The 22110-nt window shown below is 37.8% G+C and overlaps 1 protein-coding gene across 1 annotated transcript in view; it reads left to right on the top strand.

Annotated features, from left to right (window-relative positions):
* LOC136848007 (carbohydrate sulfotransferase 5-like) overlaps window positions 1-22110 on the top strand; it is a 94401-nt gene that overhangs the window by 51110 nt on the left and 21181 nt on the right. The window contains 2 exon segments of the mRNA XM_067120017.1: window positions 9183-9310; window positions 20112-20149. Of these exon segments, the coding sequence (XP_066976118.1) occupies window positions 9269-9310; window positions 20112-20149 (80 nt within the window). The 5' untranslated portion in view covers window positions 9183-9268.

Below are 22110 nucleotides of genomic sequence, written 5' to 3'. Positions count from 1 at the left end.
GTACATACATATTTATATATATATATATATATATATATATATATATATATATATATATATATATATATATACATATATATATACACACACACATATATACATATGTGTGAGCGTGTGTGTGTTATGCGCGCGCGTGCCCTAATGCAAATGTATCTCTCTCGCACCCACGAGAACTGAATAATTCAAACTTTATGATTGAGCTACCAAGACGAGTAGAGCCAATTACGATTTGAACCCGTCGAGACCAGTTAATAATACAATAGTTGAATTGGAACCCCTTTACCATGGTGGCTTGCCGGAAGGTTCTCTGCAAATTGCCTCAATGAAGGACCGCTAGCAGTTACGGCGAATAATTATTTGTGTATTTGGTGTGACGATGACAGTAAAAGAAGCACGGAATTTACGTTTTTTTTTTTTTCTATATAAAGTTTTATTGACATCAGTACAGAGGATACGCTGTTGATAATACAGAATCTCGAGAAGTGCACGAGCGACTGAAGTTGTGGAAGGCCTGTTCTCAAGAGACTTTGTGGATTTGTTTTCGCAAGAAATGTTTAGACGTAGAGGTTCAAAGTTAGCCTTTGAGAACATGAAGCGAACTTGCCATTCCTGCCGAGCTCTGTGGTGATTCAGTCGTGTTACTCAGAATTGCTCCTCCGTGACTAAGTGGTTCATGTCAATTGATTCTCGCCGAAAATATATAACTCATATGTGTGCAATGATGTATAGCTAACATTGTTCGTATGTCAAATATTTTAAGGCCTTTTTAAAGCTCTCTCTCTCTCTCTCTCTCTCTCTCTCTCTCTCTCTCTCTCTCTCTCTCTCTCTGGTGACACACACACACATATGTGTGCAATGATGTACAGCTAACATTGTTCGTTAAGTCAAATATTTGAAGGTTTTTAAAGCTCTCTCTCTCTCTCTCTCTGGTGACATACACACACACACACACACACACACAAAAGAAGTGGATCACTGAACATTTATACTCTCTCCGGTCTGAAATGCAGCATGCAGTGATCACTTTCAGGAGGAATGGTACACAGTCAAAAACCGATTATTTGGAGAATTTTATTGCAAATTTCATTCCTGCCTGAAAGTCTCTCTTGCATAACATTTAAACAGAATGATTTGATTACTCTGGGTGGTGATGCTTCCTTCTGAAACCTTTCTATGCCGTTATTTTCATTACTGTCTCATTTGAGATATTTTTGCTTTATTGATAGACCTGTTCCTGTCCTGTTTATCGGATTCTTTTCCTAACGAGTTTGTGGTTCGGCTCCAGAGGAAAAATACCTTCGCCTTGCATAATTTTTAGTGACTCCTCTTCAATGATTGGTCGTTATTAGTGCAAGGTTATAGGTTATTGAGACATCCAGGCTCTCTGTCTAACTGGAGATGATTGATTTTAGTAAGAAAATGAATATAAACGGTTAACTGTCATATATTATACGTTCATTCGTCAAAGTCAACATCAGGGTACTGATGCAGAGTGAGAGGTGGAAAAATGAGTACACATTTATATTTCGGGATAAGCCGTAAACGCAATTAATTTGCCAGGCAAGCTTCTGAAGGGGAAAATGCTCATATATCAAGAAAAGAGGACGTAGCAAAATGAGTAGTCATATTAAGTAAATAAAGAACATATGAAGACATACTTGAAGTTGCTGAGAACAGGTAAAAAGCTTCGACAACGTAGCACTCCACTTAATAGTATTATTTACTATTACAGATCGCCAGTAGTGAGCGTCAACATGCGTCGAACGATCAGGATGATTGTTTCACTTTGTTGTGTGAAGGGAATCACAAACCTCTGAACTGGGCAGTTCAGCGATTAGGTATGTGCAAGACCCACTTAATGGAAGTTTGAAATGGAAATGTAGCCTAACTTACTGAAGATGAACAAAAAGGGTTAATCTCCCAACGAAGGTTTAAACCATAATTAACGTTATTGTTATAACATTTAAAAATTGCGCCGAAGAAACTTTGGCGCAATCGAGTTTTCTGTACAGCCGCTACAGCGTATAATCAAGGCCACCGAAAATAGATCTATCATTAGGAGGTCTCCGTATAATGGTGTATGAGCCGCGGCCCATGAAACTTGAACCACGGCACGATTATGGCTAATTTTAACCTTAAATAGAATAAAAACTAATGAGGCTTGAGGGCTGCAATCTGGTATGTTTGATGATTGGAGGGTAGATGATCAAAATACCAGTTTGCAGCCCTCTAGCCTCAGTAGTTTTTATTAAGATCTGAGGGCGGACAGACAAAGCCGGTACAATAGTTTTCTCTGACAAAAAAAAAAAAACAAAACACTTTTCTTAAAAAGATAAACGTCCCAGGAGCCAGCAGACGTCCAAATTGGAGCAGATTACTCCAGCAATGGCCAAACACAAGATCTGAAGCACTCAGACCTCATTATCTTAATACTAGCCTGTCCCTGCGTCTTGAAAATAGGGCAGCAAAGAGAGTTCGTCCACTCGAACCTAAAAGTCGGTGCTTAATCAGTGGGGGATGGTAGCTGAACTTGAGTTAAGCCTGTTGATTAGATGAACCCGGGAAACAATGTGTGGCTTACTATGCCCCTAAAGACGTGGAACAAAGATACATATCCCAAACAGTACCCTGAGGAAAACCAGACGTGAGAAGTGTAGACTTACCGAGAACACTACCACCACCTCCATTACTGAAGACATTGCTGGAGAAATGACCGTAGTTACAAAAAAATTGTAAGTTCATAGTCTCAACCCGAAGAATGAACGGTCTGTACTTGGTGGTACAACAAGTAGTTTTATTTCTTTCCTTGAAGAGGGAAATTACCTTTAAGAAGGTAAATAAACAAAATGATCTGAGTTTAAGAGAAAATGCATCATGTTGTACATGAAAAGGCATCATATTGAAAACATGATATAATACTTCACTGGATCTTAATTTTTTGCACCCACATCTGAAAAAATATTAACTGTTACCCCAAAAGTTGAAAACAAAACCTTGGCTACAAAGGTGAATATTGTCATACACGTGCGTTGTCACACAAACATTATCTTACGTTAATCCCTGATTAGGTAATAAAGTTTTGCAAATATCTGAAGCTGCTTCAGAAGCAGACTAATTCATACTATTAGACATAGTTTAGTCTTTTTTGTTCTAGAATCTATTTGCTATGGAAGCTGGCTACAAGAGAGAATTGAAAGCGAGGTCGCTCGCTTGATAGTTCTTGCTTTTTATACATGGATCTGTTTGTTCCGTCCTCTGATTTTCTTTCCTTCGCATGAATATAAAGAATTTCTTTTAGGGAAAGTTTTGTTAATTCACTTGAAAGCTGCGTTTCAGTCTTTCATTTCTTTGCTCTATCAGACTTGATGATGGCGACAATACTTGCTGCACTCTTCTATTTCCCTCCCGGACAACATCAGACCTGTGGTTTCTTGATGTTTTCTTGTTATTACAATAGGTTTCAAGTTTTCACTTCCAATCACCAATTTCCCATCATGTCAAAGACGGACTTGAAATCGTCTTGCGAACTTTCCTTTTCCTTAACATAGACTCAGTAAATGGACGATACCACTGATGGAAAAGAAAAAAAAATGGGTAAAAAGATCCTAATTATACTGCGTTCACTATAGACTGTAACGAACTGTTAACGCTTCTGCTTTTAGTGATATTTTTAAATGTCAACTTATTTCCAAAGCCACTGTAAAATACATATCAAAAGTTTTACTTTGAGGTATGACTAAAAAATCTTATAATTTAGTAGCCTTATCGAATGTATTCGAGCATGGGTTAAATAATCATTACACTCTTCTAATGTGAAGATTGCTGAAGTGTTACGTCCCACTTTTTATGCTATTGTTTAGGTCCTGAAGTGTGTATAATTGTATATGCTAATCTTTCATGTGATTTCACATAAGCAAATCCAAATTGCACCAGGCTGTTTCGTGCTCTGTATTTGCAGAAAAGGCGTCTTCTGGAGTGAGTTTGCAGAGGGGTCGAGGCGTTGTTTAATTTTGCTTACATTCGTGATTGGCAAGGTTCTCGGCGAAACGCTCCATCTGCCGGAGGTCCAAGGCGTCCGAGCTCTTGCGTAAGGTCGGTGCAGTCACGCGTTACGGCCATAACGTTTTGGCCGTGACACCGGTAGTCATGGTTAAACCCTGCGCTTGTTGTTAGGCATTTGAATGTACGTTTCCCTTCCCTAATTGCGTTGCCTAGTTACTCCTCGGTCCCCGTCATTGTGTTCCTTCATCGACTTCCATTACATACGGGAGTGGTTACGTAATGGCTTCCCTAGGCTGGTACCACGCCAGTTGCGTCTCTGAAGATGGCAAGGAAGGTTTTCTCTTTCCTTCTCTCAAGACTTCTCCAGCCTTCTCGTCCTCTGCATCCTGTAAACCTGTTTCTCAGCCCCGTCTCCTCAGTAGGAGGGTTTGGTGTAGACTTTATACCTTCGCCTTAGGAACTCAGTTTTTTCCCTTTGTCTTTCTGGTAGCAGGTACACAACAACTCTAGTGATGGGATTCGTTACCACCTTTTAATGATTAGCAGTCTCTCAGGGGATGGTTCATTAAACTTTGTTCTAGATAGAAGTCTGGACATGGAATCGCGGTTTTTATGGTTTTGGGAGGTATTTCTTTAAAAGGAAACCCCATTCTCACTTTACGTAAAGTACAACGTAAATGACGCTGAATATTTGTGTGAAAATGCTGATTGAATGAAAATGGTTATAGTAAGAAAAATTTAGGTAAGCTAATTGCCTTGATGGACGTTCATACTTTGTGACTGACACCTTAGTTTTGCCATTTTCCTAGGAACGGTTTTGCGGTTCTGGAAATGATCCACATGACTGCTATTCCACCTGTGCCATTTGTATTTATTTCCGGGCATATACGAGTATATCGGTGTTGAATAAAACTTACAAAAATGTATTTTAGCATTTGAGCCACAAGTTGAAATTGAACATGAAGTCACCTCCTGTGTGACGTTATCTTCACTTGCGTCGATTTTGAACCTACGCATTTTGTCTTACAGCTGCGTCATTCTTTGTATGTTAATATTTTATGAATAACAACTTGCTGGTTTCTGACAGATTTTCCCCGTGATTCTCGTACTGTTTGGCATTGGGCTGAATTTTTTCCGCTAAGAATAAACCCTTAAAACATTTTTGTCTGAAGATAAGACGACGATTCGAACAAAGGATGGTTGTAGTTGAGGGAATAGTCAAGTATATACTTCAAAATATTCGTCAGCGGATCACGGAAATGAGTCAATAGAATGATTCATTTTTAAATTCCACTTTTAAAGTTTACATGCAGTTTGTTCTTTCGTTTTTCTGAACACGGCATTTTGGTTATTCTGACTTTCACAAGAAGTATGAAGGTAAGATTAAGAGTTTAATAATATTGCTTCCTCAGGCCCCACTCGATGGTTTTGATTTTGTCCTAATGCACTTGCCCCAGGCCATCGTCTGTCATAGCAACTACGGGAACTTGCTAGCCAATAGGAACATGAGGCATTTGCCTACACCCAATCAAGAGTCGAGACGTCATCGTGAGGGCGTGAGGTAACTTCTCTCTCTGAGGACCAGATTGTTTTGGTCTTCCTCCACCTTTTCAGGTCTTCGACACTGCAGTTGCCAACAACTGCAATCGTTTTTATTGCAATGTTGTTAATAACTTCGCTGATGGTTCAAAGATGATTTGGCCTGTGGTAGGACTCAAATGGGAGGTGGAAGGAGAATAAAGAAATTCATGACCTTGTGTTTTATGTTGAATAGGAAAATAAACAGCACCGATTCAACACTGATGTCAAGGTGTGTTTTGAAGACTCCACGCCACTGAATGCAGAAGACAACCAATGATAGATTTAACGAACAGGCAATACAAAGTATGCCCTTGGATTCTGTGTGGGTAAAATATTTGTTTGTGGAGTGGGAGTACACAACTGGACGGCAAGCTCTCTCTCTCTCTCTCTCTCTCTCTCTCTCTCTCTCTCTCTCTCTCTCTCTCTCAGAGGAAATGCAGTTCATTACCACCTCCGACGTTGGAAAGGGCAATGTTTTTACCTATCAGTGAGCACAAGCAGGATTTCTCTCGAACGGATAAGCAGATCAGAAGAACGTGGAAGAAATAGTCTTTTCGTGGACGTTGATGTAAATTTGACGAATTTCGCCACAGAAAGACTCACTCCCAATATTATTTATTAAGACAATGATTGCCTGTTACGTAAGGAAACCCAGGACTGCTAAAGAAAACAAGAGGAAGGTATTCGAGGACTTTTGACATGAACCGGCAAATGAGGACTAGGATAGCAGAGGAAAGACGTTAAGAAAAGTATATATACCTTAGTTTAACCAGACCACTGAGCTGATTAACAGGTCTCCTAGAGAGGGCTGGCCCGAAGGATTAGACTTATTTTACGTGGCTAAGAACCAATTGGTTACCTAGCAACGGGACCTACAGCTTATTGTGGAATCCGAACCATATTATAGCGAGAAATGAATTTCTGTCACCAGAAATAAATTCCTCCAATTCTTCATTGGCCGGCCGGAGACTCGAACTCGGGCCTAGCAGAGTGCTAGCCGAGAACTCTACCAACTCGTCCAACGATGAACAAAAGAAATAGACAGAGGATTATATAGAAATTGAAAAAAAAATTGAATATATTTTGTGACAATAGACGAGTTTCTGTAATAATGTACGGGGCGCGGTTATAATGCAGTGATAGCACACTTATTGCTTTACTTGTATCTAGTCAAGAGAAAGGAATAAGGTGGTTGTATGAGCTATATAAAATAAGAAGAAATGTTTTAAAAATATTTTGTTCAGGAAGGATATAAAGAAAAGAATTCTTAAACCAGATAAGGAATGAAGAAAAAAAAAAAAGAATAAGCCTCAGGTTAGAAGTGTAAGGTGCCACTGATAGAGCAAAACTTTTGCCCATCAGCTGAACTGAACCGAACTGTTCTTTCGTTACTTGGTTTAGCTGAAGGTTACAGACTTCAGTCAGCTTGTGGAATTGAAATGTATTCGTAAAGTTTGGAAGTAATCAGCATTTCAGTTTTAAAATATCGGTACAGCATAACATTATAGCTCGGCAGCTTATGACCATAGCCATTATTCCGCCAGTGCGAACTCATAAGTATACTTAAGAGACATTCTTGTGAGAGAGAATGATTGATTCATCAATTTCCCCTGATAACGAAACAGCATTTTTGTTAAAGGACAAAAGCGTTTGACAGTCACCAGCTACCAATGCTGTCGATTTGATATCGAGACCAACATGCTGTATGGGTTCTGTCTACAGCAACCTAAAGAGCAGCGCTGGATTTTTTTCATGCTCTTTTAAGCCACAAATTTAGCTAAAGATGTTGGTTGACAGAGTCTTAGCTTTGGTGACGGCCTCAATGAACGGCAGTGAACCTGTGGCGCAAATGATTGACCTGTAATATTTTGGGGGCGGGGGTTGCAATCTTGTGATTATACATATTCATCAGAAACTCCCTGTGTGTGTGTGTGTGTGTGTATTTACAAATGTGTATATATGATTTCCCAGTTTTTGGTATATAAAAAATCTGAATATGTTTCGTGCATTATATGACAGCATAAATTTGCTTTTATGGAATGCGCAAAATTCCAGCCTGCTTATTCTAAGCAAGTTATTTTTCTCATTAAGTCTTGTTTATTCAAAATTAGTCATTTTTACGTAGTTTGTACACTAAAGCATACGCTGTTTTGTTTTAAGGAACGTTGTCTTTCTGTTCAAACTTATTTCTCATAACACAATGAATTGTTATGAAATTTGTTCTTTTTTTTTAAAGTGCAACATTCGATTTTCAGTTAAGAAAGTAGGTCTATTTCGGAAAAACGTTTCCAAAACTGAGTGTAGTAATTTGCTGTTTTGACTTTTGAGTGAAGATACGATCAGAACCTTACTCGTGATTATGTGATCTCTATTTGTGTCCCGTCAGCTGTTCAATTTGGCCAGGCTCTGAGCAGTCTTTTGAAGGCCTCGTGCATTTTGAGATAAGTGGAATTAACGGTGCCTGTTCTGCTTCTTGGCAAGTCCACGATAGATCTTTCTGGGACTGTGAAAAGAAGCGTTTTGTTTTCCCGTATTAGATAGATCTAATTGAATTTATACGTAATATTATTCTTTTGATATGGAAGCACATTTGGGAATTTTTTGTCGGCAGGAGTACTGTGCGTTTCACCCAAGTGCTTGGGAAACTTTTGAAAGAACCGCGGGAGACTACGGGTTCCCAGTGTAAATGACCCCTGGACTGTGGGCGGTGAGTTCTAGTCCCACACATTTCAACATGTTTGCGGGTTCATGCGCAAATATAGAACCTGTTGCTTGCATGTTTGTGTTTGGTTGTCTTTAGCACGTGACTTCGTTAGAATGGGAAGAAATGGTGATCGCCACGAGGAAGCTTGCCCGAGGCGTTTTTGTGACATAACTGTCAGTTTTCTCTAAGAAATGCAGGGAATGAATTGGTGCCCTCTATTTCTTTCTAATTCATGTTTCCTGTTCATGGTAGAAATAATGTAATTTGATGTTACTCATTGTAAATGTGGTCAATATGCATTTTCGTAGCACCTGTGTATATTCTTTTAGTACATTTAGATTTTCCTCTTTTGTACAGATTTTGACAGTAATAAGTTACTGATTGAAATTTGTCTATATGAATGTTTCACGATATAACATTATGGAAGTACAAAATAGCATAACCGAATTTTAGAATTTAATTTTTTTTTTTCTCTTTATACAAGAGGTTACTTTGCAAGTAACTAATCGCCAATCATGTATTTAGCAAGCAAATGAAGAAGTTCAGTACAGACCTGGTGCATACCGGTGAATATTTTTTGCTCGGAGAAATGCAGTATCTTAATCGATCATTTTTACTGGACTCTGGAAGGGTAAGGATGACCAAGTGTCCGTCAGACTTGACAGTCATGAAAGCAGACAGGTATAGAACCAGAAATATTAAGTTCTTGCAGTTTGCCTCTGTGTACGTAGTGGTATCATACTTGAGAATCTTTTACACAGTGATATGATCATGTTTTCAGTATAGATAAAATCCATTTCTTCAGTTTCTTCTGTTTCCTGTAATTTCTGTTTTCAGTTTCACACCAATGCTTCTCAAGTGAGTCCTTCATTTCCTTTTCTTATTTTATTTTCAGTCCCACCATGAGTCATTAACCCACCAGTCATCAGACATGTCCAATTTTTCCACTTTGTAAATGACTGAATTAATCACCAACTGATTATGCTGTCCAGCTCCTTTTGTTCTTCACTCAGTTCCGTCATGGTAAGACTCATGTTTATTCTTTTCGTAGATATAAACCCAGCTTTCGTTTTCCCTGTCCAATTCTCATGTTTAGAATTTGTAGGGCTGCCTTTGTGGCCATGAGGAAAATTTGCTTTTCTTTGTTGGTGGTGGGAGTGGTGCCGGCGGCCCAGGGAGTTGCTTCTGATTCTCTCTCTTTTCTCTCTCTCTCTCTCTCTCTCTCTCTCTCTCTCTCTCTCTCTCTCTTCTCTCTCTCTCTGTCGGCGGATCATATTTACAAAATGAGGAGAAAGAAATACAACGGCCATACAATCAAATATTCAATTCTCAGTTTCATAATGTTTTGAATTTAACCATTACATAAAGAGATTAGCACTAACACCAACATTGCTGCATGCTACCTAACTCTTTATCTTTTCTTCCTTGGTGTAAGGATCTTAAGACAGTGTTTTTATATACTTTTTCTGCGTCACGAGTTGAAGGCTGTTTTACCTTATTTTGCATATTTTCTTGAAATGAAAAAATGTAAATGATATCCGAATGCTCTTGATACCTGGTTGTTTATATGCAATTGTTTTATTAATTTTTCATGTTCACCATTGGGACTTTTTTTTTTTTTACAAATTTTTTGTTATGTGTAGAGTGGTACAAGAATCTTTAGATAATTTTTCCATCGGACATGTCGCCCTTGGGCAAGGAAGTGTTGCATAACAAAACTCACTCTCAAAACGACCGAGAAATATAGCTTACACGCATTGGAATTCAGAGGCAAAATATGGTATGAATAATAACTCATGATTGAATAGGAATAGCATAGGAATGATATTAAAGTAATTCCAGATGACTGCGTAAAATTGAGCTTAGACAAGTTCTCGAGGACATTAACTATAGTCTGCAGTGTGTTTTGGAGTGAGTGGAGGACATTAACTACAGTCTGCAGTGTGTTTTGGAGTGAGTGGAGGACATTAACTATAGTCTGCAGTGTGTTTTGGAGTGAGTGGAGGACATTAACTATAGTCTGCAGTGTGTTTTGGAGTGAGTGGAGGACATTAACTGTAGTCTGCAGTGTGTTTTGGAGTGAGTGGAAGGCAGACTGTAAGTGGCAGCGCATCAGAGCCAGGAAGAGATACGATGTGGAACAAACGCACCTCACGATAGCGACCTTGCCCTGGGTATGGAAGCCATTACGAAGTCTTGGCCAACCAGGGGAAGAGGAAAGTAGGAAAGATGAGAGTTGGTCTAGTCATGGCTGCTAGACGCAAAAAAGAAAAAAAAGAGAGAGAGAGAGAGAGAGAAAAAATGACGCAATGGATAACCAAACATCTTGGGTTGGGTGTACCTAAGACGTCTATGGTGACTGCTGGGAAGTTTCGGGGTTCATTGTGGCCTGGACAGAGCGTGCCGCAATTAAGATACCGAATCTTTCGTATCGTGAATATTACTTTCTCTTACATAGAAGACAGTGAAATCCTCATTATTTTCGGTATGGAACTGCAGAAGTTGGGTTCTTGCTTACCGGGGGAATTACTTGACGCTTTGTCTATTTTTGCAGAAAAAGTTATACGCAGCCTTATTCCTAGAGACCGGGAGAGGACCGGAAGGATCGAAAAGTTATTCAAAAACATATGTATTAAATGTTAATACTTATCTATCACTTTTATATGGTCCACTTGTGATTATATATATAATATATATATATATATATATATATATATATATATATATATATATATATATATATATATATATATATATATTATTATATGTCTAGGCACTGCTAGCTTTTACAAAATATAGCAGTAGGTAGGTAAGGCTCACTTTTTGTATATATATATATATATATATATATATATATATATATATATATATATATATATATATATATATATATATATATATATTCTAAACAATTGATATTTGTGAATATATATATATATATATATATATATATATATATATATATATATATATATATATATATATATATATATATACATACTCTCTCACAAAACTCAAACACACACGCTTTTGCAACTCATAAACGCGTTTCTGTGTTTTTCTCTGTTCTGACATTTTTCCCACAATATTCACATACTTGTGGGATTAGATATTAGCATGGAAAAGTGCCGGCGATTTTTTATCGTCATTACGCGCATCTCTGTCGGAAACATCTTACAAATTACAGTGCATCCGTGTCGCCGTACATGATTAGTATGTAATCATGTACCATATGAGTTTAAGGCAACCTTTTTTTTTTTCAATTTCCCCCGTGTTCCCCATTGAGTGAATAGTTATGAAATGTTTGTGATTAAATCTTTATAAATTCCCATGAAGTTGTTGTTGAGCGCTTTCCCTGTACAAAATTATGTTAAAATCTAATATCCGCATGGCTACATTTGTATCAATTGTTCAAGTTTTTACTTGGTTCGTGAATGGTTAAGTTTTTATGAGGTGAATAGATTTGACGCAAGAGTTTCTTCGTAACACCTCTCACCAGTAGTATTTAACTGAAAAAGCTACATTATCTTCGTGCCGCCATCGTCGTTAAATCTTTCGTTGCTGTTGTATGTCTGTTTGTTTGCAAGGTGATTAAAAAAATGTACTTATAGTTCAGCAGACAAGAATGCTTACATAAGCCACGAGTTCTGCAAAAGGTGATGGAGGGTATTGCCACAATACTTCCTATAAATAATCATTGCTTTGACACGCAATGCCACCCTGTGTAAAGGATCAGTTGTGATTGGGATACTTTTATCGATAAAAGGAGGGTGTTATTTAATGGCTTTTGCCTGGCACTATCACAGAGTGGTAGCACTTGATAATAACAAGGCTGCTTGGGCCAATCGACTCGTCGTCGGATGCAACTTGGCCGAGTTGACTTGATTGAGAGTCAGGGAAGACCACTGCAAGAGATGGCGTCCCGTGCATCTTCGCACCACGAACTGGTTATTGGCCAATTGGCTCCACACTCGTCATCGTAGTTACTGTTGTGTCTATATTTTATGGAGCTTGTGTAGGAGGTGGAGGACTTCCGGAGTGTTTTGAAAGTCGATTACTCCGCCATTAAGTGCATTTTGAGCGTCCAGCAGTGATAAAAGCAGGGGGAATCGTGATGTCTTTTTCCATTCAATTTAACATGGTTATTTTTGTATTTTATTTTGCCTGCGGCCACTTCGAAATAAAACATTTTTTAATGAAATTTTGAGAATATCCCCAAATAAAATTATTTTTTCTCCCAGACAGTGGCCATGGGGTGTGTCCTATTTGAAACAGTCCTTCTGTTTGCTGGTGTAATGCTTCACTCGGCGAGGTTATTCGTTGCTTTTGGAAACTAAAAATTCCAGAGCGTCCCAGCAGGATTGCTAGGTGACACTTTTTCATACTGTTTTTAATATTCGATGTGCGGGAACCCTAGCTACTTTTTTTACTACTATATGATGGCTCTGACCTAACAGAAGTCGAGGGCTGATCTTTCAAGCTGACAACATCCATTAACGCCAAGTGTCTGGCTAAAAGCTTGTTCCAACAGAGTAGACCTAATCACCATACGCTGACAAGCATGATGATTTTAACAGTTCGTTAAGAAATCATTATCTTGGCCCGAATTTTGACGGACAAAATGTAATTCATCTCTTTAGCTTTGATAAATCATCGGTGTTTTGCATCTGACGAATAAATATTGACATGTGATTATGTCACACTACCATGGCCTTAAATAAATTATTTGTTTATCGACTAACACTAAAATTCTGTCAAAAGAGAGAAAGAAGAGTAAAGCACCAGATCATGAACTTCTAAAGGTGTGTGCAGACAAACATAGGGGGGAAATATACATAGGAATTGCGGTAAGCACGTCAGCCGCACTAAGATGTGCTTTCATTGGGCTAATTTCCTTGTTGCATTGCAGGTTAGCACCGAAGGTTATATATCGTATATATATATATACACACACACACATATATATATATATATATATATATATATATATATATATATATATTATATCTATATGTACAGTATATAGTATATATATAATTTTCGTTAAAAGCAATTGCTTTAGTGGCATCAATAAGTTTGTTGCAGGTATTTGCATATCGACGGAGTTTTTTCCGATTCTCGTTCGTCAATTTCTGGTGAAAAATGCGCAGACTTCCTTCTTCCATTTACTGATTTTTGTCGCGACAGCTGTTTCGCCTTTATGGCATTATCAAGCGACTACTGACTTACAACGCGGCCTTTCGATCTTATATAGGCCTACCATCGTGTGGGGAGAATGACCTTGAGGTATGGGTACTGGTTGGTCAAGGGATTAACAACTTAACCATTTCAGGGCGTTGTTTTGGGTACAAAGATCATGTATGACGAAAAAAAAGTGAAAGTTTAAAGATGTGGTTAAATAAATATTCAAAATATAATACCATACACTAGTGTTTCCTTAAATATGTGTCTAGAATTTAGTATAATCTTACATGTTAGTTTGCGAATACATAAAATAAGGTACAAGAATAAATAATATTTTATAGCATATTTAAAGGTGCAAATAAACAAATGTCTGTTTATACATAAATGGGCATCTGAAAACAAGTGTTGTCTCTCGGCCGGGTTTGACTAATTTTGTCATGCAGGTGGAGATTTTAATTTGTTATACTCGTATGTTCCCTTTGACCTCATTCGAGGAAGAAAGAGAATCAGGTTCGCTTTATAAACGGCCTTTTTAGTGGCGGGTCTTGGTTTTGGAGGGAATGAGTTGCTCACGAATTATTTTAAATCCTGTATCCTTATATTCAGGCCGAGTCACAATTAGTTGCTTGTCAGTCCAGTCTTGACTGAAATGCCATGATAACTAAAGCAGTGGATGTAAGATGCGAGATCTACATCCTGTGAATTTCTGGATTCTGATATCCAGATCATCATTAGATCAGAGACGGAATTCTGTTTTGCTGTTCCCATACTACTTTCAGATTTAAAGCTGGGTACAAGGTCGTCAAATTTGTTAAAGACGTATTAAAATCTCCCGGGGTCGGATTCTAAAAAGTTAAAAGGTCATCCACTTACCTCATACAGACCAAATCTTTAGGCTTAAAGCAATTTATTATTACGAGTTCAAATTACGCCTTGAACTGGGCTGAATTTCTGTATGTAAAAACTGCCTTTAAAGACAAAAACTAAAAGAGAAAAAAAATCGTTGGAAACATAGTTATACTAATTTTAAGATTTTCCCAAAACCATCCATGCAAGGCTCAGCATTTGTCCTACAAATTTGCCAGTACGTCCTTGATGGGTATCTTGGCAAGTAACGAATCCATAACTAGACTTTATAATTTTGCATTGTGCATGGAAATAATCTTTGTAAAAAATCGTCTTCATATTTTATATGAGAAGGAAAAACTCCCAAGACAAGATGAATGGCACTTGGTAGCCATTTTGAGATTTTGCACATAAAAGAAGCCGCACTTGAAATGACAGGTATGTGTAGATGCGCTTTTGGCAAGACATGAAAATACGTAAGTTGTTCCAAAAATTCTATACCCTGCTGGTCCTCAACTATTTTACTGTCATTTTGTATAAATTCAGCGGGATATTTGTCGACAGTTTTTTATTTATTTTATATTTTTGTTTTCGTATGTGCGTCTTATCGCTAAACAGTTCATGGGCTTTCTGAATGTCAAATTCTTTGTCCAGGTTAACGATTTTGTCACCTTTGTCCGATTGATGGTAATAGACGTGGTAGGAAAATAGCTCAGGAAACAGTGAGGTAGAATGGTAATAGACGTGGTAGGAAAATAGCTCAGGAAACAGTGAGGTAGAATACATACATACGTACATATATATTCATACACATACACACATACATTCATACATAGATACATCTGTATACATAAATATATGTACAACAACACCATCAACAGGTAGGTCTTACCCTTGAGAGCAGTACCTACGGTATATGACTTAACTGCGCAGGAATGTCTTTTCCCTGCGCAGGAACTCGTTTGCCTTGATTAATTTCAGCTCCCCTAATGGTGTCGACGGAGATTTTCTTACCACAGCCCAATGAAAGCAGACGGGGTTTGGTGCCTTCACTACATTATTATTTATTTCAGTCTTTGCTTTCTCTCTCTCTCTCATACACACACACACACACACACACACACACACACACATACACATATACACACATATATATATATATATATATATATATATATATATATATATATATATATATATACACACACACACACACATTCGTACCACAGGATGATGAAGCTTTTATATGCTGCATATTGAACTTGAGTAATAAATTTCGGATAAAGGCGATGAAAAGATATAATAGAAATATCATGAGAAAGGATATGGAAGGATTCTCTTTATTCTTCTAAGTCAGACTATTAGCGTTGATGCCATATTCCTTTCATTCGGTTTTTTCTCCAGTCGGTCTTGTTTTCGTTTTACCTTGCCAATTGATATTGATGCATCGTCTTGCATACTTTACTTCATAAGTGTCTTAAATGTCAGTGCTGACGTCATGCACTCACACCCCTGGCCATACGTTCAAGTTTCGTAGCCCCGCTTGCGGTCTTTGCCTGTGTCGTCATGTGGGCGTTTCCTCCGATTGCATAGCGAGAGAGAGAGAGAGAGAGAGAGAGAGAGAGAGTTGTTAATTTGACGTGGCAGTAAAGTCAGATTCATAAAATAATCGTGATTTCAAGTCCCAATTTCGACCTGATAAAAGGCGGGCATCATTTTCCCAACTGTATTTCATAATAGACTCGTAACCAGCTTTTCAGAGTGTGTGATTCAAACTGGGTTAAATTTTTTCTATGGACCTTTACTTTATAAATAGGCAGTCAGTTATGTACAGCGATCCAATATGTGATAAGCATTTAATTGTACTTTATAGATAATGGCAATACATATAGTGATTTCCGGTAACTCTAGCAGTTTCATTGAACGTAGGCGAAGTTACATTTTGCAGGCATTGCAACGAGTTGAAATCAGCACGTGGGGTCTTTGTGCATTGTTATGGTATACACTAGTATTATGTAGCCTCTAGGAAAAGCCCTGTCTCTAGTAGGGGAGAGTGAAGACGATATTAGTCACAACTTTTGTGAGATTCTCGTTATTATGGTTTGTAAGTAGGTAGGTTAAGCAGCAGCAATGGTATCTACGCCTGCCATAACCACCTGACCTCTGTTACAAATGAGAGGCTTCTCTGCGAGACCTTTATTCTTTTTTTTTTTTTTCTTTGCATATACGAGTATCTCCTCCTCTCATGGCAAACATTCTGACAGACAGAAATGATTGACACGCATTAAACGGACAGCTGCTGCTTTATACGTGCAAAGCCCTTGCAGACAAATTTGTTGAAGTGTTTCCTGGCCTAAAAAATAATCAAAATTCCGTCCTGGGGATGTTCGCATGAAATTGAAGAAATATAGGCTATAAGGAATTTGTTTGACCTTTCAAGGGTCACACAAATAGTAAGAATGGGCCCTCGGCAGTCGGTTGCATCCGTCAAGTCCAAGGTCTGTGAATATATGGGCACCTTCTGATTGTTGCGCCACTGAGATGGGCATATCTGTTAGTCAGTAAATTCCTAATGGCACCACTGAAAAAACGGTCTGGCTAAAAAAAAACGGTCTGGCTAAAATCTAGAGCCAACTGGGTTCGCATTATTGAAGCTTGTCAGGCACTTAATATTTCAGATGCTATACTAGATCCTGATCCCAAGAAGAAGTTAAATAAAATACTGATGGCTATTTTATTAAGATATGTACCCAGAAAGGTCATCAAATTTAGGACAAATGACCAGCCATGGTTTGATGATACATGTAAACGAGTTTACCGTAACAAAAAGACCAAATGCAACGCGTGGAGACGTAACCGTTCAAGTGAAAATCACGCTATTTTGTTGAGCCTCGCCACGCTAGCGAATAGAACAATAATTCCTTGAGGAGGAAACTTGAAGGAATTACTGATGCTCATCTGGTGGAATCGTCTATTTTGGGTTCGTCTTCCATTCCACCACTGCTAACAGATGATGGTAGATTGGTTACTGAACTGCTTAATCAAACATTTAAGGCTAAACCATCAGCTTAGGATGTCCCTCTCCCTGATAGTTGTCATCCTGAACTTATTACAAAATTTGCGTTTCGCTCTAGGGATGTTTAGAAAATTCTAGCTACGGCGGAGATCCTGGTGGTTTCCTCCCTTTGTTTTTTGAGAAAGTTTCTTGTGTGTTGTCTCCGAAGATTAGTAGATTCTATATATTTTTTATGCCGACGTAGTGCCTCTGCGGATGAACACAAGCTTAGTAACACATTGCCTGTTCCAAAGAGTGGCATATCCGCAGACTGCAGTAACTACAGGCCAATTTCTATCTTCCCTGTGCTCTCCAGAGTTGCAGAAAAACTTTTTTTAAGCCACTATGTAAGTATGTGGAATCTAAATGATTGTTAGCTGACAGTCAGTAAGCATATAGGAAGCAGTTAGGTACCTGCGATGCTCTTTTAGACTTGACATGCGAGTTGCAAGGGAACCTTGATAAGGGTTTTGGGTATAGAGTAGTTCAAATAGATTTTGGTGCTGCCTTTGATTTAGTAAATCACAAGGCACTTATTTATAAACTTCAGTCTTGGAGTAAGTGGTGACGTTTTAGGATTACTTCAAGATTTCCTTACAGAAAGACAGCAGCTAGTTGCTGTTGATGGGATCTTAGTGAATCAAGACCTATTGTGTCTGAAGTTCCACAGGGTAGTGTTCTTAGTCCAAAGTTATTTTTAGTATATAAAAGCGATATGGTCGTTGGCCTGGAAAACAAGATTGTTCAGTATTCTGATGATGCAACACTTGTGGGCTTAGTAAAGTCTCCACTTATGAGAAATGAAGCTGCCCTCAGCTATAACTATTGTAGGTGCAACTTTTGACTCACATCTTACTCTTGAGAAGCATCTAATGAAAGTTTCAGCAAATGGCGCACGGAAGTTAGGTATTGTTCGTAAGGCCTCATATATTTATGACAGTGATAGAATCAGTGCAACCTGTTTTAGGTAATTTGTGCTTCCTTTACTAGAATACTGTTCTCCGGTGTGGATGTCTCCTTCTGCCAGATTTATCTCTTTTAGATAGAGTGGTTCGTGGTGGTAGGTTTCTGTTTCCTAATATTAGCAGTTATGACTTGTACCATCGACGGATGGTCTCTTGTTCGTCTCTTTTCCCGAGTTGTATTTTAACAGTGATCTTTATAACAGTGGTCTTTCACATCCACAATTGATCTCTGACCCCTTTTCCTGCCGATAGCAACCAGATTCGCTGAACAGCAGCACCAATATGCATTAAATGTACCTCGCTGTTGAACTTCTCAGATCCAGAGGTCTTTTATTCCTCACACCGTTGGACTATGACACAGCCGCCCTAAAGATGTCGCTCAATTGGAACTTTAAAAGGTCAAGCGAAGATGCAATGCATTACTACCTTAATACAATTCTCCTTGTATTTTAATAGTTTACTCTCATTTCCATTTATTTATTAATTAGTTGATTCATCTGTTTTTCTTATAACTTTTCTTCTCTTTCTGTATTTCCCATTATCTTCTGTTACTTCTTTCGAATGAGCACCATATTCTTTGAAAGCTTGAATTTCACGTCAGTGTTCCCCGTGGGCATGTTTCATATGAATAGGGTTCATCTTCTGAATATAATAATAATAATAATAATAATAATAATAATAATAATAATAATAATAATAATAATAATAATAATAATAATAATAATCTAAGTTTAATTTTGATGCGAATATATTGTTGCTATATTTTGCGGTAAGCATTAAACTTCACCAGTTTTCAAAGCTGCCAACGGGTCAGCATTGTCCATCAAGAGATATTATAGTTTTCTCTTATATGTTTTACTGGAGATGGATTTTATAGATTGGATTCAGACATTTTGCGTTTTCAGCTCTGGTAAATCAGACTCATAAACTGCAACAGTGGTCAAGTTTCAAGAGATGAGAAAGGTCTCTCACTGACACATCTAATTCCGCCGAGGCCACACATCTGTAAAACAGGAGTCAAATTTTGCATAGAGGAACCAATACTTGAAGAGTCTGTCCTAACTTCCACAAGATACTCCAGATGGGAGCTACACTTCTAGTCACGTTATTCCACTTCGAGAGAAGTGCAGTTACCGGCTATATTTTTGTTTCAAACGTTACTCCTTTTCATTGATGATTTGCAGTATGCAGTCCAGAGGCCTGTCGACTGTATCCAATTCTGCTCAACTCAGCTACATAAATGCTGTTTTGAACTCTCAGAAAAATTTATATAGTTGATTAATCGAAAGTATACTTTTTCACATTAAAAAGGTCGCTTGTTTGAAAGCCAGCATGTAACATAAGAAGTTAGCACGCGAGCTGGAAGACGATATGCGGCAGACGGACATGCAGTATACTCGTACATGGATTGGTATCAAAGAAGCGTCGCTGACCAAAAGTCGATGCGGAGATGCACAACAACAGATTGATAGTAACAAATTTGGTATGGCCTGGGACATGTGGCACTCACCCCCTTCCTGGACTACCGGACTGATTAGTGCAGACGAATTCATATTAGTCTGGACCACTCACGGCTCAGTGTCGGGGACTTGAATCTGACTGAACGTCCATGAATCGAATTATGTAAAGGGTCATTTTAATTTCAATTTTTAAGTGAACTTCATTGTCAGGGGCGTGAATGTTAATCGTTTCTACGGGACTGACACATTTTCCTTTTGACGTTACGTAAATAAAATCTGAGTATGTAGTTAATTATTTTTCTATTCTCTTTCAGTTCCACGAAAGGGTAGAAGAAATGGCTCTGACCTTAAGGTAAAGTGGCATAAAATTTTATTTACTTCAAGTATCTTTAAGAGAGAGAGAGAGAGAGAGAGAGAGAGAGAGAGAGAGAGAGAGAGAGAGAGAGAGAGAGCCGTCATATTTATGATCTTTTAGCCCTAGTTGAGGTTAAGCCTATTTCACCTCATCGGAAGCAACTTGACATCTGGAGGGGTTTCCTTTTGTAAATAAAACAGTCTTAATTTCGGTAAGCTTTCGTGGGTGTGCAGTGCTAATTTGAATTATAGGTTGACTTATTTTTTATTTTTTAGTCTTCACACTTCACAATGGCGTTTGAACAAAAAAGCAAATAAACATAGGCTTACATAGTTTATTAGTGGAAATATTTCACCACAAGTATAACAGCTAACTAAAAATGGCACAGTAAACCTTTAAACCTTTATTATTTTTTAAACATAATTTCAAATATTGCTGTGCCTTAACGAATTAAAATTTCATGACCCTTGAAAAGCAGTTTTATGAGGTTAAAAATGCTTAACAGTTCTCGGAAATTATTTAGTGATAGCGTAGGAGACTTGAAGTTAGTCTTGATAAATGGTCAGCTGTTAAGTTTAGTGCATGTATTTTACAGCTTAACCATTACCTTGAAGGGGTTACAGAATGAAAGTTAGGAATGGCTGGGCTAAAAAGGTTTGTACTGTCATAATTTGTTTTGTTTTTGTCAAAATGAATACTACACGAACGACCCTTAAAGCAGGTGTCGTATTTTTTAAATTTTAATTTGTCAGCAATATGTTCTGTAACCTGAGGTATTATATAGTTAGTGTTTGCCAGATTTATTTTAAACCAAAAGTTATTGTTTTGTACTATAAATGCATGATTCCTTTACCGTGTCTCAGCTAAGCCTTGCCTGTTTTTCTTGGCTCCAAAACTACTGGAAATCTGTGGATGCGCAGAAGCTGTTATCGAAAGCTACAGCCACAGCCAGCTGTTAAGGGCGAGTTATGCACGGTTCAAGCAAAGATTGGGTATGACGATGGATATGACATTTTAATGCTAATTCACTCTGTCACCACAAAATCTTTGGCTGCAAACACATCCCAGGGATTGCAGTAACGCCAGACAACCTTTCTAATTATTGCCGTAGGCAATGCCACTTTGTTAGCAGGATTCCACTAAAAGTTACGTCTCGGGTTTGACGAAATATTGACCGAAGGAAATTTTGACCAAAGGTAGGAGGTCTCTTGAGTGTCAACAAGGATCAGATTTTGAGAGCGGGACGGGAGTGAGTATAGCTTTCACGGAAGTGTGCGTTCTCCAAACGCCCTTGGTTTTGACGAGTTTTTGATGGTAGGTAGGGGTATTTCTGTGAAGTTTTAGATTTTTATAAGTCCCGATCAGGCTGGTAATCAGCTCAGACTTGTTGTCTGTTACAAAGCAAGTAGAATGTATTTCCTTTCAAAGGGCTTTTTTTTTAATGTAGAAAGAAAATAAACGTACCAATAACATCTCTTACATTTCGGAGTGGTATACAGAGGTTACCATTCTAGAAAGGTCTGCAGTCGAAGATCGTATCGTTAGCGTTTTTTATTCTGATTTTGTTTCTGAAATAATCTTCTTCCCTTGGTGTAGCGAAGTTTGAAAATCTCCCCGATTGGTTTTTGCAAATGGTGGGAATTAATGTTGTGGAACAAAAAAAAAAAGTCACGGAGATTAAATTCGTATACATAATATATATATATATATATATATATATATATATATATATATATATATATATATATATATATATATATATATATACTATATACACAATAGATATATCTATCTATCTATATATATACATATATATATATACATATATATATATATATATATATATATATATATATATATATATATATATATATATATATGCAGACATGCATACACGAATATTACACACAGATACGCACGCGGACGCGCGCGCGTACACACACTTTGTATGGTTTTCT

The sequence above is a fragment of the Macrobrachium rosenbergii genome, chromosome 18, assembly GCF_040412425.1.
Source record: "Macrobrachium rosenbergii isolate ZJJX-2024 chromosome 18, ASM4041242v1, whole genome shotgun sequence".
NCBI lineage: Eukaryota > Metazoa > Arthropoda > Malacostraca > Decapoda > Palaemonidae > Macrobrachium > Macrobrachium rosenbergii.
The sequence above is the reverse complement of the archived record's forward strand: the minus strand, read 5'-3'. Positions and strand labels throughout refer to the sequence as shown.